Raw genomic sequence first — 17,901 nt, 5'->3', positions numbered from 1 at the left:
ATTATTATGGTTTATTATTTATACCTCGCCCATCTGGCTGGGCTTCCCCAGCCACTCTGGGCAGCTTCCAACAAAGTATTAAAATACAGTGGTCAGTTAAACATTAAAAGCTTCCCTAAACAGGGCTGCCTTCAGATGTCTTCTAAAAGTCTGGTAGTTGTTCTTTTTGACATCTGGTGGGAAGCCGTTCCACAGGGCAGGCGCCACCACCAAGAAGGCCCTCTGCCTGGTTCCCTGTAACTTGGCTTCTCGCAGGGAGGGAACTGCCAGAAGGCCCTCGGTGCTGGACCTCAGTGTCTGGGCAGAATGATGGAGGTGGAGACGCTCCTTCAGGTATACTGGGCCGAGGCCGTTTAGGACTTTCAAGGTCAGCACCAACACTTTGAATTGTGCTCAGAAACATACTGGAAGCCAGTGTAGGTCTTTCAAGACCGGTGTTATGTGGTCTCAGCGGCCGCTCCCAGTGACCAGTCTAGCTGCCGCATTCTGGATTAGTTGTAGTTTCCGGGTCACCTTCAAATGTAGCCCCACGTAGAGCGCATTGCATTAGTCCAAGCGGGAGATAACCAGAGCATGCACCACTCTGGCGAGACAGTCTGCGGGCAGGGAGGGTCTCAGCCTGCGTACCAGATGAAGCTGGTAGACAGCTGCCCTGGACACAGAATTGACCTGCGCCTCCATGGACAGCTGTGAGTCCAAAATGACTCCCAGGCTGCGCACCTGGTCCTTCAGGGGCACAGTTACCACATTCAGGACCAGGGAGTCCTCCACACCCACCCGCCTCCTGTCCCCCCAAAACAGTACTTCTTTCTTGTCAGGATTCAGCCTCAATCTGTTCATGACCACATTACAAAAACAGCATCCTAAACAGATAAACCGAAATTATGATTTTTTTTCTTTTGGGGGGAGAGCAGGGGCGCCAAGTTGAATAAAATATAGGTAAAGGTAAAGGTACCCCTGCCTGTACGGGCCAGTCTTGCCAGACTCTAGGGTTGTGCGCTCATCTCACTCTATAGGCCGGGAGCCAGCGCTGTCCGCAGACACTTCCGGGTCACGTGGCCAGCGTGACAAGCTGCATCTGGCGAGCCAGCGCAGCACACAGAACGCTGTTTACCTTCCCGCTGGTAAGCGGTCCCTATTTATCTACTTGCACCCGAAGGTGCTTTCGAACTGCTAGGTTGGCAGGCGAATAAAATATAGGCGGCAGTTAAGCTCTGCCCTGCATAATCGATCGCAAGACACGGCACACACAAACCATTTAAATGGCAATGCCCGTCATCTTAGGGGAGCCCCCGGCCCCCTCAAATATTTTATTGGGGGGGACTGAAAGGACTTCGGCCCATCAAGGTTGGCTCCTACAGTGTGGAGGAACGAGAAACGGAGAGAATCCGAAATGGACCGATGGTCCCCTCTTTACTCCAGAGGTTGCTGGAGCCATCTTCCTGGAGTATTGGTCCTTCTGGCTGGGGCTGCTGGGAGCTGGAATCCAGCATCCTTTGGAGGACCACAGGCATCCCAAGCCTTGATGTGACCCATCATCTTCTTTCCATCCACGCAGATGCCCCAACAAAGCCCAGAAGCAGAGCGCAAAGGTGGCCACACGGCGGGCGCCTCTGTTCTTCTTTCTCTCCTGAACCTGCTCTGCATCTGATGAGCTCAGGCTCCTCTCTCTGTCTCTCTTTCTCTCTCTCGTTCTGTCGTTCTCTCTCTCTGGGGTGCCAGCAGCCTGGGAGAGCCAAGAGTAGCAGTCGCCTTCCTGTGGGTCTGGAGAAAGCCGAGGCAGACAGGCGAGCGAGTCGGTTGCAGGGGCTGCTTCAGCTGCTGCTCTCCAACCTCCCAGGTGCTTTTCCTTGTCTTCTGAGTGGTACCTTGAAGCCCCCTCCCAGGTGAGATCAGACAGCCCCCCCCCCCTGCTATTATATATATATGGCTACCAGCCAGGATGGGTAGAATCTCCCTCCGCAGTCGGAGGCAGCAATGCTTTCGAATCCCAGCTGCAGGAGGGGAGAGGGGTCTTGTGTTCGAATCCTGCTTGTGGGTTTCCCATCTGGTTGGTGAATATGAGAACAGGATACTGGACTAGATAGGCTACTGGCCTGATCCGCTGAAGACCTGTTTTTAATTCTGCATGCTTTTCAAGGCTTGCCCTCTCCCCACCCCTCGATCTCATGGTTAATTTTGACCAGTTTTTCTCTTGATTGTATCCTTTTCATCTTGTTGTGCACTGCTCAATAATAATAATATTATAATTTATTATTTATACCCCAACCATCTGGCTGAGATTCCCCAGCCACTTTGGGCGGCTCCCAACAAAGTATTAAAAATAGAATGAAACATTAAAAACTTCTCTAAACAGGGCTGCCTTCAGATGTCTTTTAAAAATAAGATAGCTGCTTATTTCCTTGACAACTGGTGGGAGGGCGTTCCACAGGGCAGGCGCACTACCGAGAAGGCCCTCTGCCTGGTTCCCTGTAACCTCACTGGTTCTTGATAATGTTCTTAGTTTATCAGTGTCTTTCAGCTTTTGAGAAAACCATGCTTCTGATCCAATAAGATGTTAGGACCCTGGTGCTGGGGGGAAAGTTACTCTCTGGTAATCCATCCTGCCACAATTTCTGCAGAACTGAAACGCTGGTGGGAATAGCTAAAGTTCTGGTGCCATCGCCAGTTGTGAGGCTTGGCTTCTCTGTCTCGTCTCTTTAAAAGCGTCCTTCTAAAACTGCCCGGAGCTTGTTTGTTCCTGCAAGTCAGGTTGTTTTTCTCCTTCCTAATACCCTTTGACAAAGCATTACCTCAAGCTCCCAGGAGTTTGGTGGAGCTCTGAGGAGACTCACACCTCGCCTGGGCCATTTGTCTGTAGCGAAACTAAGTCGAGCTGCTCCTTGATGAATGGAGGCGGTGTAAGCAAAGGGACTGTTTACGTTGAGGCACGGGAGGCCAGCTTGCATCTGCTCCCCAGTGGCCCCTGCGTGTGTTTGCTGAGCAAGATTACAGGAGCATGTATGCGCTGCTCTAAGAACATGCGAGGAGCTCTGCTGGATCCAACCAGGGGCTGATCCAGTCTAGCAGCCTCTTCTCTCAACCAGATGCCCAAGGGGTAGCTTGGAAGCGGGACCTGGGCACAAGAGCAACCTTCTCTTCAAACCGGTTTTGGATGATATATCGAAATACTGCTCAGCCGCAAACTTCCTTCCAACTCTGCAGTTATCTGATGCATTTTCTGTGTGTCTTGGAATCGTGAGAAGATTACAGCAAAACAAGGTCCTTTTTAAAAAAAAAATAATTTTTATTGGTTTTAACATATAAATTATGAAATGTACCACGAAACTTATCACTTATACAATCTTTTTTGACTTCCATCAGCACCTCTGATCCACCGTTTTATCCACTTCTTATACATTTCTTTATACAGTGGTGCCCCACAAGACGAATGCCTCGCAAGACGGAAAACCCGCTAGACGAAAGGGTTTTCCGTTTTTGAGTTGCTTTGCAAGACGAATTTCCCTATGGGCTTGCTTCGCAAGATGAAATGTCTTGCTAGTCTTGCGATTCCCCCCCCCCCCGCTTTCCCCCCCTTTTTCTAAGCCGCTAAGCCGCTAATAGCCTTTTAGCAGCTAAGCTGCTAAGCCTTTAATAACCGCTAAGCCGCTAAACCGCTAATAGCGCTAATCTGCTAAGCCGCTAATGGGGTTGCTTCGCAAGACGAAAAAACCACTAGACGAAGAGAATCGCGGAACGGATTCTTTTCGTCTTGCGAGGCACCACTGTATTACCTTTAAATCTTTTAACAAATTTTCCTTCCCCTTCTCTGTTTTTGCAATACTTCCAATAATACTCCTCACAGAACTTCTTGCAAACCTACAAACGTCGTCTGATATTCCAAAATACTTTTCAAATAGTCCGTAAATTTACTCCAGTCTTCCGTGAATTCCTGGTTCCGCCCGTTTCAAATTCTTCCTGTTAGTTTATCTAATTCTGCATAGTCCATTAACTTCATCCTCCATTCTTCAGTCGTCGGTAATACAGCAAAGCAAATTCCTAACTCTCACGATTTCAGACATTTTTAAAAAAGCATTTGGGAAGGCCAGGTGCAAAGGCTGTGGTGCTGATGAGGTGGAGTTTCTGCGCTCTGTAGACTGGCTTTCCTTTCTAGCCAGTTTTAATGCATCCATCAGCTCTGCATCCTTTGTTGAATATGGGGAAACTGAGCCTGGGATGGAAAGCAAAACCTGGGCCTTTGAGGATCCCATCATCATTATTCCAACAGGTAGTTTAGAGAAATGCTCAAAGGAGGTGAACAGAGGAAGGGGAGGGAGAGGCGAGGGAGAGATAAGAGATTTCTTACTGGGCTGTGTGCTATCTGCTGTCCTGGAGCTTACTTTTGATCTGGAAGCTGCTGGGGGACATTATTTCTTCATAGAGACATTTCAGGTTTTGTTGTTGGCAATTAAGATTGTTTTTTTCTGGAACTGCACAATGGAGGGATCCCTTTGCCAGAGGAGCCAGCCTTTCTGCAATTCAGATAAGCCTGGCAATAGATGGAGGCAGAGTTGGTGCCTGGCTGCAAGGCAATTAAAGCTGGACCCGCCCTGTAGAATCCCAGAGTTGGAAGGGATAAATGTATATCGGCCAAAACTAGAGGCTATGAGATGGTTCAGTTATAATGTGGATCTGGGGTTTGCAAGGACAGTTTCTGGGAGTGGACCGGAAACCGCAGTTTGCAAACCTGTTGTTTGGTGTCTCATCCATACTGGCAAACTTTGCTCACTGTTGAGGATAGTTTGCTGGAATTCTTGGGCAAAGTGGGGAGGGGGAACCCCAAAAACCGCAGTCTGCTTCTACACCTGGAACACGTAGCTGCATGTACAAACTGCAGTTAGGGCAAACCATGGTTTGGTGTTAAAAGGTGAAGGGACCCCTGACCATTAGGTCCAGTTGTGGCTGACTCTGGGGTTGTGGCGCTCATCTCGCTTTACTGGCCAAGGTAGCCAGCGTACAGCTTCCGGGTCATGTGGCCAGCATGACTAAGCCGCTTCTGGCGAAACAGAGCAGTGCACAGAAACGCCGTTTACCTTCCCGCCGGAGCGGTACCTATTTATCTACTTGCACTTGACGTGCTTTCGAACTGCTAGGTTGGCAGGAGCAGGGACCGAGCAACGGGAGCTCACCCCGTCGCGGGGATTCGAACCGCCGACCTTCTGATCGGCAAGTCCTAGGCTCTGTGGTTTAACCCACAGCGCCACCTGCGTCCCATTGGTTACGTCTCAACAAAACTATGGTTGCAAGAGATTGAGATGCATTATCTTCAACATCTCTGGAGTCCTTGCAAGAGTAACTAACTATTTGTGGTGTTCTTCTGTCTCCCTTCGACAGTTGAGCGCAGTGGGCTATGGGATGGATGAAGCTGAGCAGGACCAGTCTGAAGCCCGCCTCAAAGAGCTCTTCGACAGCTTTGACGTCACCGGCGCTGGCTCCCTGGGCCACGAGGAGCTGACCGAGCTCTGCCACGTCCTGCAACTGGAAACGGTGGCCCCAGGGGCGCTGCAGCAGACACTTCTGCAGGGCGATCTCCTGAGCCGGGTAAGAGTGACGGGTGGTTTGGGTGCTCAGAGAACCTGCTCAGGAAAAGGGAACCGTGGGGAGTTGGGAAGAAAAGGGTGGAAGGGTGGGAGCAGGCCATAGACGACCAGAGAAAGCTGAGGGAGAAGGATCTACGTGGGAGTAAAGAGAGACAGTTGGCTGAGCTATGTCTGAGGTCCCAGAGGACCATAAAATCCTAGAATTGCTGTGGTACCTCGGGTTAAGAACTTAATTCGTTCTGGAGGTCCGTTCTTAACCTGAAACTGTTCTTAACCTGAAGCACCACTTTAGCTAATGGGGCCTCCCGCTGCGTGTGATTTCTGATCTCATCCTGAAGCAAAGTTCTTAACCCAAGGTACTATTTCTGGGTTAGCGGAGTCTGTAACCTGAAGCGCCTGTAACCTGAAGCGTCTGTAACCCGAGGTACCACTGTATAGAGTTAGAAGGGACCTGGGGGGTCATCTAGTGCAGGGGTCAGCAAACTTTTTAAGCAGGGGGCTGGTCCACTGTCCCTCAGACCTTGTGGGGGGCCAGACTATTAATATTTCTGGGTTAGCGGAGTCTGTAACCTGAAGCGTATGTAACCCGAGGTCCCACTGTAATAATAATAATAATAAACCGTTACACAGGGGCTTCATCCATCCTAATGATGGTCACTTTCGCTGTCATTAGAGGAAAACTATCTTAAAAACAATTCAGATCATGGCCCATGGAACTTCTATCATTATTTGTCCCTCGATATTCCGTGCAAGGTAATTTCTACCTAATACAGTGGTGCCTCGCAAGACGAAAAGAATCCGTTCCGCGATTCTCTTCGTCTAGCAGTTTTTTCGTCTTGCGAAGCAAGCCCATTGACAGCTTAGCGGATTAGCGCTACAGCGGTCTAGCGGCTTTTCGCGATCAGCTGTTAAGCGGGTTATCAGCGGAACAGCTGATAGGCGGCTTAGCGGCTTAGGAAAAGGGGGGGAAAGCGGGGGGGGGAAACACGTGGGGACGCGCAAGATTTTTCCGTCTTGCGAAGCAACCCCATAGGGAAATTCGTTTTGCGAAGCGCCTCCAAAACGGAAAACCCTTTCGTCTAGCGGGTTTTCCGTCTTGCGAGGTGTTCGTCTTGCGGGGCACCACTGTACTGGAATTGCAAAAAATGCTTGTACGATTGCAAAGCGCTACAACGGCAAGCCTATTATTCCCCCCTCTTTCCTTGAATGCAGTACCCCCCAACTTCCCTCAGAACCTCCTTTTCCATCTCTTCCTTTGGACTTCCTTTGAAGGTGGCCTTTGCATCTGACACTGTGCGAAGCTCTCCTGGAAGCAGAAATGAGCTTTATTCTGCTTGAAGTGAAGAAAGCCTTCTCTCTCCCCCCCCCCCCCAAACCCAAGGACAGGGAGGGAAGTGTTAGAAGCCGGCTCCCTCTCCCGAGAGAGGAAGATTCCTGCATCTTGAAGTGCGTGTGGACTTCCATTGTGCGGAGGGGGGTGGGATATGGGGGGGGGGAACCTGGTGGAAAATAATGAGCGGCTTGAAACGGGACGCTTTATTGTGCTAATAAGAAGACTCACTCGCAGGAAACCTTCCTTCTCAAATTGGGTACCCGAGTCTTCTCTGCACAGCATCAAACGGAACCACCGACCAGAAGTTCAATTAGCCCCTGACTGCGGTGGGGGCAGAACAAGGCAAACTCGCTATGCAGAAGTTGTCCCATTCTGGCTGTGGCTCCTTTTGATTTGCATGTACGGCTGTTCTTTGACTTCTCCAATTATGGCTCCGGGGCTTGATGTTTTCCCAGCACCTCCACGTGACTGTAGCTTACCTACACATGTCGGGTGGAGAAGACATTAATGTGGCTTTCCTTCCATCTCTCTTATGCCCCCTTGCCATGCAGCCCCACAGCTCTATAGGGAAGGGCCTTAGTTGGTTTGGGAGAGCAGGCGCTTTGCATGTGGAAGGCCCCTCGTTCAAATCCTGCTTCACCAAAGGCTCCTGCCAGTCAGCGCTGACGATATTGAGTTGGTGTAAGAGAATTGCTCAGCTAAACATCACAATATTCTTATACCATGATGTCTGAAATGAGGATGTAACCATGAAGAGGCAAACAGGGTAATGTCCTGGCAACTGTTACTACTTAGGGGTCTAAAACTTACACATTTTACTTACCTTTAACACATTGTGAAAACTGTTATTTTATAGTACAGTGGTACCTCTGGTTGCGAACGGGATCCGTTGCAGAGGCCCGTTCACAACATGAAAAGAGCGCAACCCACAGCGGCGCACCTGTACAGGTTGCAATTTGCTGCTTCTGTGCATGCACTTGGCGTCATTTTGCGTGTCTGCGCATGCGCGAGTGGCGAAACCCGGAAGTAACCTTTCCCGGTACTTCCAGGTCACCGCGGGACGTAGCCTGAAAGAACGTAACATGAAGTGGACATAACATGAGGTATAACTGTACCGTGGTATCTCCGATTACAAACGGGATCCGTTCCGGAGGCCCAGCCGCATCCCGAAAACTTCAAAACTGGAGGCACCCTTCTGCGCACACAAGCAGAGCGCTTCTGCGCATGTGTGCACTGTGAAACATTCGCACGGCCGCATTCGCAACCCGAAGTTTACGTATCCAGAGGGATACGTAAGCAGAGGTACGACTGTACAGAACAACAGGGGCAGCAGGAATCATGACAAATGATGACCAGCTCCACAGTTTCTCCCATATCACAATTTTTTACATAACACACACAAACATACATTTTGATTCACAATATATCGCCCTGACAAATATTATGAAACGTTATCGCAGTGTGTGGACTTCAAATCGATTTTGGACTATGGATCGATACATCGCCCGGCCCTAGATCCTCATTATATTTACTCAGAGGTTAGACTGCTGAATTCAGTGGGGCTTACTCCCAAGTAGGCGCTCAGCTACACCTCCGGCCTCTTTCCCCCAGGCAAAACCCACTTTTTGTCCGCTGAATTGGAGCAAATAATCAATCAGGTTTTCTGCAGACTGGTGCTTGCTCCGATTCAGCGGTAAAAAGCAGGTTTCTCCAAGGACAGAGTTGGGACAAACTGAAAACCTCTTGGTCCCATGCGTTCTAGGCACAGGACAGACAAGCCCTAAGTGGATTTAGGATCGCAGCCTTTGTTGGGAGTAGATTGGGCACCCCTGAATTTCCTTTCTTTCTGCTGCTTTACAACCTAAACATCGCCTTCTGCGTTATCAATTTTTAAAAACCACGAGACTTGCAGAGTAGAGTTCTCTGTAGGTTCAGAAGCTGAGCGCGACATCAAAAGCACTTTGAAAAGAACATTAAAAATGTAACTTGACGAGGAGGGTTTCAGGTTTCTTCACTCCCATCTCGGTTTTCCCTACCACACAGCACCTGAAATCCTAATCCAGCCAGTGTGGTCTGCAGTTGACCGTCCTGCCGGGCCAAATCTGGCAGGCAGATAGTTGCTTACTCACTGGACACAGCAGACTGTTGTCTGGCCAGTGTCAGCTGACCTGTGGGTCACGTGACCTCCTTTGGTTGGAGTTTAGACCACTAGAAGGTCCTCTAGTCCATGGGTAGGCAACCTAAGGCCCGGGGCCCAGATCCGGCCCAATCACCTACTAAATCCGTCCCACGGATAGTCCGGGAATCATCGTGTTTTTACATGAGTAGACTGTGTCCTTTTATTTAAAATGCATCTCTGGGTTATTTGTGGGGCATAGGAATTCGTTCATTTCCCCCCAAAAAATATAGTCCAGCCCCCCACAAGGTCTGAGGGACAGTGGACCGGCTCCCTGCTGAAAAAGTTTGCTGACCCCTCTCTAGTTTGTAGTCTACCATTCTCCAGTAAATCTGTTTTATAACTCTAGTTTTCTTTGACCCATTACTATGTGGCATTGCCCAAGCTGCACAGATTTTCCCCAGATTGGTTGCTGCATATTGGAGGAAGCACTGGCGTTGCAAAGAAATTTGATCCCTGCCCTGTGCCAGTTTTAGAAACGGGAAGATGCATTCAGATATGGAAGGAGCCTTAAGACCTCTTTGCAAATTACATTTCCCCCTGTGTGATTGCTACTATCAAGAGGAAAGATGTAATACCCTATGTAGAATTTTTTTACAAGTTTAGGAATATTAGAAGCTGCCTTATACTGGAGTCAAACCACTAATCCACCCAGCTCAGTATGGTCTGCACTAACCAGAAGCGATTCTCCAAGGGTTCAGGCAGAAGATATTCCCAGTCTTCTCTAGAGGCACCCAGGGTTGACCGTGAGAACTTCTGCCTACAAAGCAGGTGCTTTACTGTTGGACTACAGTCTTTCCCCTGTTTGGAAGGACTTAAGAGCAGGGGGCAGCAACCTAAGGCCCATGGGCGGTTGTTTGACCGGCCCACAAGCCACCCCCAAACTGAGCTGCCCACTCGCACGCTGTGCTAAACTGGCCCGGCACGGGGACTCACTTCTGTGGTGCCAGAAATCGCGTCTGCACAGACACAGACACCGAAAATCATGGGCGTGCATGCTCACGCATGCGATCCAGCCCAGGCAAGATAAAACTTTGCCAACCCCTGACTTAAGAGTTGTTGTTGAGTCGTTTAGTCGTGTCTGACTCTTCGTGACCCCCTGGACCAGAGCACGCCAGGTCCTCCTGTCTTCCACTGCCTCCCGCAGTTTGGTCAAACTCATGCTGGTAGCTTCGAGAACACTGTCCCACCATCTCGTCCTCTGTCGTCCCCTTCTCCGCGTGCCCTCCATCTTTCCCAACATCAGGGTCTTTTCCAGGGAGTCTTCTCTTCTCATGAGGTGGCCAAAGTATTGGAGTCTCAGTTTCAGGATCTTTCCTTCCAGTGAGCACTCAGGGCTGATTTCCTTCAGAATGGAGAGGTTGGATCTTCTTGCAGTCCATGGGACTCTCAAGAGTCTCCTCCAGCACCATAATTCAAGAGCATCAATTCTTCAGCGATCAGCCTTCTTTATGGTCCAGCTCTCACTTCCGTACATCACTACTGGGAAAACCAGACTTAAAAGTCTAGCTTTCCAAATAAACTTTTGGCGAGTCTTGCTTCAGACTGACCACAAATGAGGGCGCTTTCATGAAGTACGGCCAAGCTAGTGGGCCCATCATGTACATCCAAGTTGTGCCACTGAAGACAAACACAGAATCTTTTTGCATTTCTGAGCAGCAGATCCCAACAGCACATGTTTCCCCTGGGGAGTAGCGATGCTATAGCGCCATCGTTCACCCGACGTTGCCTTGCTGAATTGTGGCATTCATTCATTCTCTCTCTCTCTCTCTTTCCCTTTCCGAACTTGATTTAAACTCACTGCTCCTAATCTCCCTTTTCAGCGCCGGTCACGGTAAAATTGCTTCGTGCGACGCAAACCCCGGCCATCTGTTCTGGCTGCAGCTGCTGCTCCAAGACTGTAGTTAAAACCCTAAAGCAGAAATCACCACTTTCTCCACCTCCTCCCCCTTCCCATCGCCGCCTCCAAAATGAGGAACCTTCTGCATCCTCTTTCCTTTCTCTTTGTCAACACAACTTGTACAAACTTCAGTCCGGTTGCACAATCAACAGTGACTTGGCAAAAGTGGGGACACTTATGGGGCGGGGAGGGGGGAGGAAATGAATCAACCTGCCTCCGAGGCTTCTGGGAGGAGCTTTCTGCTGCAGCCTCCTTTGAGGACAATGGGCGTTTTGTTGAAGACAAACAATATGCCCAGATCTGAGCATCTCTCATTGATTGACAGGATGTAATGCTATCAGGATCTTGAGGTTCCCCTCAATGAAGACTGGGGGAGTTATAGGCAAGGCGCTTGTTTGCTTCCTGCCTTCGGTGGTCGATTAAATCAATCTCTTCTTGTTGATTAAAATGTTCCAGCAGATGAAAGGGGATCAGACCTCAATAGCAGAGCTCGCAATTTGCATCTAGAAGGCTCCATGGTCAATCATTGTCATCTTCAGTTTTTGTGTTTTTTTTAAAAGGGATTTTGGGGTAGTTGAGTCTGCTGCCAGTCAGAGTGGGCATTCTAGGCTTGATGGGGCAGAGGTTGGACTCTGCAACAAGACAGCTTTGTATGGCTCATATGACCCAGGGGTTCTAACATCCCAAGCCTATAGGTGATCGAAGGGCAGTCCTGACCCAGAGCTCTCTGGGTGTTGTTGAATTTCAATGGACAATGGCTAGGAACAATGGGAGTTTGGCTAGCAATGTGTTGAGGTGCTGCAGGCTGTTGGTATTTTGTATTTTGATTAAAGGGGGAAATACTAGATGTTGTTGTTGTTATTTAGTCGATTAGTCGTGTCCGCCTCTTTGTGACCCCCTGGACCAGAGCACGCCAGGCACTCCTGTCTTCCACTGCCTCCCGCAGTTTGGTCAAACTCATGCTGGTAGCTTCGAAGACACTGTCCCACCATCTCGTCCTCTGTCGTCCCCTTCTCCTTGTGCCCTCCATCTTTCCCAACATCAGAGTCTTTTCCAGGGAGTCTTCTCTTCTCATGAGGTGGCCAAAGTCTTGGAGCCTCAGCTTCAGGATCTGTCCTTCCAGTGAGCATTCAGGGCTGATTTCCTTCAGAATGGATCGGTTGGATCTTCTTGCAGTCCATGGGGCTCTCAAGAGTCTCCTCCAGCACCATAATTCAAAAGCATCCATTCTTTGGTGATCAGCCTCCTTTATGGTCCAGCTCTCACTTCCAAACATCTCTACAGTGGTACCTCAGGTTACATACGCTTCAGGTTACATATGCTTCAGGTTACAGACTCCGCTAACCCAGAAATAGTGCTTCAGGTTAAGAACTTTGCTTCAGGATGAGAACACAAATCGTGCTCTGGCGGCACGGCAGCAGCAGGAGGCCCCATTAGCTAAAGTGGTGCTTCAGGTTAAGAACAGTTTCAGGTTGAGAACGGACCTCCGGAACGAATTAAGTACTTAACCCAAGGTACCACTGTACAGGGAAAACCAGTAGTGTTTCCTTTACTGCCAATCCATTGGCATGTTAGCTGCGATTCCTGCTTTTCAGGGGGTTGGACTAGATGACCCTCAGGGTCCCTTGCAACTCTATCATTCTATGATTCTATGATCTTCCAAGCATAAGAAGCAAGTCTGCTTATAGAGGGAGAGGGCCTGTCCCTAAAGGTAAAGGTACCCCTGCCCGTACGGGCCAGTCTTGACAGACTCTAAGGTTGTGCGCCCATCTCACTTAAGAGGCCGGGGGCCAGCGCTGTGCGGAGACACTTCCGGGTCACGTGGCCAGCGTGACAAAGCTGCATCTGGCGAGCTAGTGCAGCACACGGAAACGCCGTTTACCTTCCCGCCAGTAAGCGGTCCCTATTTATCTACTTGCACCCGAGGGTGCTTTCGAACTGCTAGGTTGGCAGGCGCTGGGACCAAGCAACGGGAGCGCACCCTGCCGCGGGGATTCGAACCGCCGACCTTTCGATCGGCAATAGGTGCTGAGGCTTTTACCCACAGTGCCACCCGCGTCCCGGGGCCTGTCCCTAGTCAGCTCCTAAAACTGATCTGTGCCCCTGTGCTTTGTTGTTGTTGTTTAGTCGTTTAGTCGTGTCCGACTCTTCGTGACCCCATGGACCAGAGCATGCCAGGCACCTCTGTCCTCCACTACCTCCCGCAGTTTGGTCAAACTCATGCTGGTAACCTCGAAAACAATATCCAACCATCTCGTCCTCTGTCGCCCCCTTCTCCTTGTGCCCTCCATCTTTCCCAGCATCAGTGTCTTCTCCAGGGAGTCTTCTCTTCTCATGAGGTGGCCAAAGTACTGGAGCCTCAGCTTCACGATCTGTCCTTCCAGTGAGCACTCACGGCTGATTTCCTTTAGAATGGATGCGTTTGATCTTCTTGCAGTCCATGGGACTCTCCAGAGTCTCCTCCAGCACCATAATTCAAAAGCATCAATTCTTCGGCAATCAGCCTTCTTTATGGTCCAGCTCTCACTTCCATACATCACTACTGGGAAAACCATGGCTTTAACTATACGGACCTTTGTTAGCAAGGTGACGTCTCTACCCCTGTGCTTATTGGTCATCAAAATAAAGCAATAGTATTAACGCTGGCCTACTTTGCAGGTTTGTTGTGATGGGTTGATAAGATAACCTGTTGAAGTTCTGTAGATCCCCGGTAGCGCTTTATGGCCGGAGTGCGCAGGCTGCATTCTTAAGTATTCTGTGTTTTATTAGCTGTGACAGTTGGTTTTATTGCTGATTGGATTTCTGAAATATTGTCGGCGCTCTGAGTGGGCCTTTTTGATTAAAGGGCACGTAAATCGCAGAGCAGCTAAATCGCGGGTGTACCTGATTTCCTCCGTCAAACGTTGGCAGGTGTGTCGCCGTGATATATTTTGAAGAGCCGGTGCATTGTGGGGGGAACGGGGGGGGGGGGATGGATGGCCCCGTGATAATTGAAATGCGCTCATCTCTCTCTCTCTCCCTCCCCTGCCAGACCCACTCCTTTAGCTTAAATGTCAAGGCGTGTTTTTTTTTAATCAGGGGAAAATTTCCTCCTCGCTGCAAACTGCCCTTTTTGTGGCGAGCGCTTTGCAATATTTGTAGGATGAATGGCAGCAATTAATGTGCAAATGAGACCCTCTGTCTAAAGTTTCCTGGCTGAGCAGGTTTTCCGAGGCTGCTTTTAATTACTCCTTGTGATAACGGGCCAACGAGGTCTCTGTTGCTAGATGGCAACAGCCTGATACAGAAAAAACAATGATGGGCTCTGGGGTGGGGTGGGGAGCGAGAGCGAGGGAACAAATGTCATATTTTTTGCTCTATAAGACTCACTTTTTCCCTCCTAAAAAGTAAGGGGAAATGTGTGTGCGTCTTATGGAGCGAATGCAGGCTGCGCAGCTATCCCAGAAGCCAGAACAGAAAAAGGGATTACTGCTTTCACTGCGCAGCGATCCCTCTTGCTGTTCTGGCTTCTGGGATTCAGAATATTTTTTTTTCTTGTTTTCCTCCTCCAAAAACTAGGTGCGTCCTGTGGTCTAGTGCGTCTTATAGAGCGAAAAATATGGTAAATGCATTAAGTAAATGCTTTACCCCCCTGTGTGGGTGGGAAGACCATTAACAGAGGCGACGAGGTCGCTTGTGACACCCCCCAAAAAATAATTATTACTGCATAAGAGCTTTCACAAAGTAGAACCCGCTTCCATCAGTTGAGTGCTGCTTGGAGCCCCCCCCCCTTGAGTTAATAGACTTTCCCCAGAGAATCTCTATATCCTAATAGTCTCTCAAACCTTTCAATTAATAACTGGCTGCCACGTACCTGCGGGACCGCCTCTCCTGGTCTGCCCCGCGGAGGACCTTAAGGTCCACAAATGACAACACTTTGGAGGTCCCAAGTCACAAGGTCATTAGATTGGTCTCAACTAGGGCCAGGGCCTTTTGAGTACTGGCCCCGACTTGGTGGAACGGTCTGTCCCAAGAGACCAGGGCCCTGCGGGACTTGACATCTTTCCTCAGGGCCTGCAAGACAGAGCTGTTCCGCCTGGCCTTTGGCTTGGACTCGGTCTGACCCTTATGTTTTCCCTCCCCTTATGGTTTTGATCTATGGGCTACTTTTAAAATGAGGCTGCATTTTAAATTTTTAAATTTTAACCTGTATTTTAAATTGTTTTTTTTTCTTTTCTTTTTCCCCTATTATGTTTTTACTGTGATTTTATTGGTGTTAGCTGCCTCTGGCCGGGGAGGGCAGGGTATAAATAATAATAATAATAATAATTATTATTATTATTCTAGTTACTGTATATAACTTTGGGTACCTCCAAATGGGCTTTGATTGTGGGATCGGGGTTCTTCATGCATATGGGCTTTTCACAGCAACCACACAACCATTGTTAGCTTCAAGATGCCAGCCTGTATCATAGAATACTAGAGTTGTAGAGTTGGAAGGGACCCCCAGTTGCATCTAGTCCACCCCCTGCAATGCAGGAGTCTCAGCTAAAGCATCCATGACAGATAGCCACCCAACTTCTGCTTAAAAACATCCAAGAAAGGAGAGTCCCACCCTGCCTAATTTAATCCAGATTTATTCTTCCTGAGGAAATTTTTCGTAGGTTTTTTAAAAAAAATCTGTTGCCATCAACCCATTTGTCAAAATGGCCTGTTTTGCAGCATTAAGCTTTTATGTTGAAGACCTATTGTACATCTTGTTGTTGTTTTTAAATATAATATAATATAATTTAATTTAACATAATTATAACAAAATACAAGCAAAATACTACAAATACATACATACATATATATTTCAGATAAGCACACATATATAAAAAAGAGCAAAAAAGAAAAAAGGAAGAAGAAAAAATAAGACAGAAAAGTTGGAAGAATTTCTTCAAAATTTATTCTACAAACATCTCAATAATAAAATTTCATTGATTGACTTCCATCGCTTACACTGCACTTACTATATACATTATATATACACGGAAAAACAGATACAATTTTGCTTAAAATGTATATAGACCTATTGTACATCTTGAATGGTTTGGGGAAACACTTAGGAACTCATACGTTTAATCAGTTTGTCAGTTCACGATATCTTGTATCAGCAAGGAGATTCCTTCCTACCAGAATGAATGCAAAGACATAATAACAAAATACTACTACTACTACTAATAATAATAATATATTTATACCCCACCCATCTGGCTGGGTTTCCCCAGTCACTCTGGGCAGCTCCCAGCAGAATATTAAAAAGACGATAAAACATCGGACATTAAAAACATCAAACAGCAAACAATCCCTAAACAGGACTGCCTACATAAAGCGTGTACAGCTTTCTACAGGACTAAATCACTTCCAGCAGCCAAGCTGAGCTTTCTGGATAATTCCTAATTCCTGGGCGTCTCCAAAATCTACTCTAGGGGGCTAATTTAATGTGACACTATTAGCAGACCTCTCCATCTCTATGAATTTTGTTTGACGCCATGGACAAGAACTCATCCCCCTCCATCCCATAAACTTGTCCAGCCCCCTTTTAAAGGTGCCCAGGACCGCGACCTCCAGTGCTGCAAATTCCATAAATTAACTCTACATTGTGTGAATAAGGGCTCCCTTTTGTCTGCCTTGAATCTGCTGTTAATCAATTCCATTTAGCCTCTCTATCTAGTTTATGGAGCATAACAGAGCAAGTGCAGAATTCTGCTTCATTTTTAACAAGTTACAATGCAAGTGGAGCGAGATCTAATTATTTCAGGAGGAAAAGGGGGAAAGTATGAACGGATGATTAGTAATTTATTTCAAGTATTTTTATTCCACTCTCTAGCCAAAAAAGGGGGGAGGCTTCCAGAAGGCATAACAGATATCAGTAATGAGACACTTTCTGCCATTGGGCTAATAATCTAAAAGACATGGCACCAAAGGAAAAGGGTTTAGGAGGGAGAAGGAAAACACAGGCACTTGCTCTTAATCTTACAACCACCAGAAGGACTGGAAACATAGTCTCTGTCACAAGAGACTAGGGCCCTGCAGGACTTGACATCTTTCCGCAGGGCCTGCAAGACAGAGCTGTTCCGCCTGGCCCTTTGGTTTGGACTCAGTCTGACCCTTATGTTTTCCCTCCCCTTATGGTCTTGATTTATCAGCTATTTTAAAATGAGGCTGCATTTTAAATTGCATTTTAACCTGTATTTTAAATTGGTGCCCCCCCATTATGTTTTTACTGTAATTTTACTGATGTTAGCCGCCCTGAGCCCAGCTCTGGCCGGGGAGGGTGGGGTATAAATAAATAAATATTATTATTATTATTATTATTATTATTATTATTATTATTATTACAGTGGTATCTCGGGTTACATACGCTTCAGGTTACAGACTCCGTTAACCCAGAAATAATGCTTCAGGTTAAGAACTTTGCTTCAGGATAAGAACAGAAATTGTGCTCCGGCGGCACTGCAGCAGCAGGAGGCCCCATTAGCTAAAGTGGTGCTTCAGGTTAAGAACAGTTTCAGGTTAAGAATGGACCTCCGGAACGAATTAAGTACGTAACCAGAGGTACCACTGTATTATTATTATTATTATTATTATTATTATTATTATTATTATTATTATTTGTCTTAGTGACTGTGGGGCATTGCAGATTGCTCCAGCCAGAGGAACATAAGAGGAGTCCCCTGGATCAGGCCAGTTCTACAATTCTATGATTTTATTCCTGCAATGGTTGTTTCCATGTTGCTCATGGAGAGATTGCTAGGGCACCAGTCTCCATAGCGCCCCGGGGCCCAACAGGGCGGCAGAGCTTTCAGCTGCCGCTATGCTAGAGCTGGCAATCTCCAGCGAGCAAAGTGATTCATTCATTCGGAATAAACTTGGAGCTTGCCTGGGCAGA

General features: G+C 48.0%; 1 protein-coding gene across 16 annotated transcripts in view; it reads left to right on the top strand.

Moving 5' to 3' along the window:
* Window positions 1-17,901, top strand: part of NIN (ninein) — a 121,884-nt gene that overhangs the window by 14,595 nt on the left and 89,388 nt on the right. For 15 of the 16 annotated variants that reach the window (XM_028721432.2, XM_077935467.1, XM_077935426.1 and 12 more), the window contains exon 2: window positions 5,374-5,580. In XM_028721432.2, the coding sequence (XP_028577265.2) occupies window positions 5,395-5,580 (186 nt within the window). In that variant the 5' untranslated portion in view covers window positions 5,374-5,394. Of the gene's footprint in view, window positions 1-5,373; window positions 5,581-17,901 lie in introns of those variants that run through there. The other variant, XM_077935578.1, reaches the window with a different exon arrangement.

This window comes from Podarcis muralis, chromosome 1, assembly GCF_964188315.1.
Source record: "Podarcis muralis chromosome 1, rPodMur119.hap1.1, whole genome shotgun sequence".
NCBI classification, from domain to species: domain Eukaryota; kingdom Metazoa; phylum Chordata; class Lepidosauria; order Squamata; family Lacertidae; genus Podarcis; species Podarcis muralis.
Note: the sequence above shows the minus strand (reverse complement) of the source record. Positions and strands in the feature narration are given on the sequence as shown.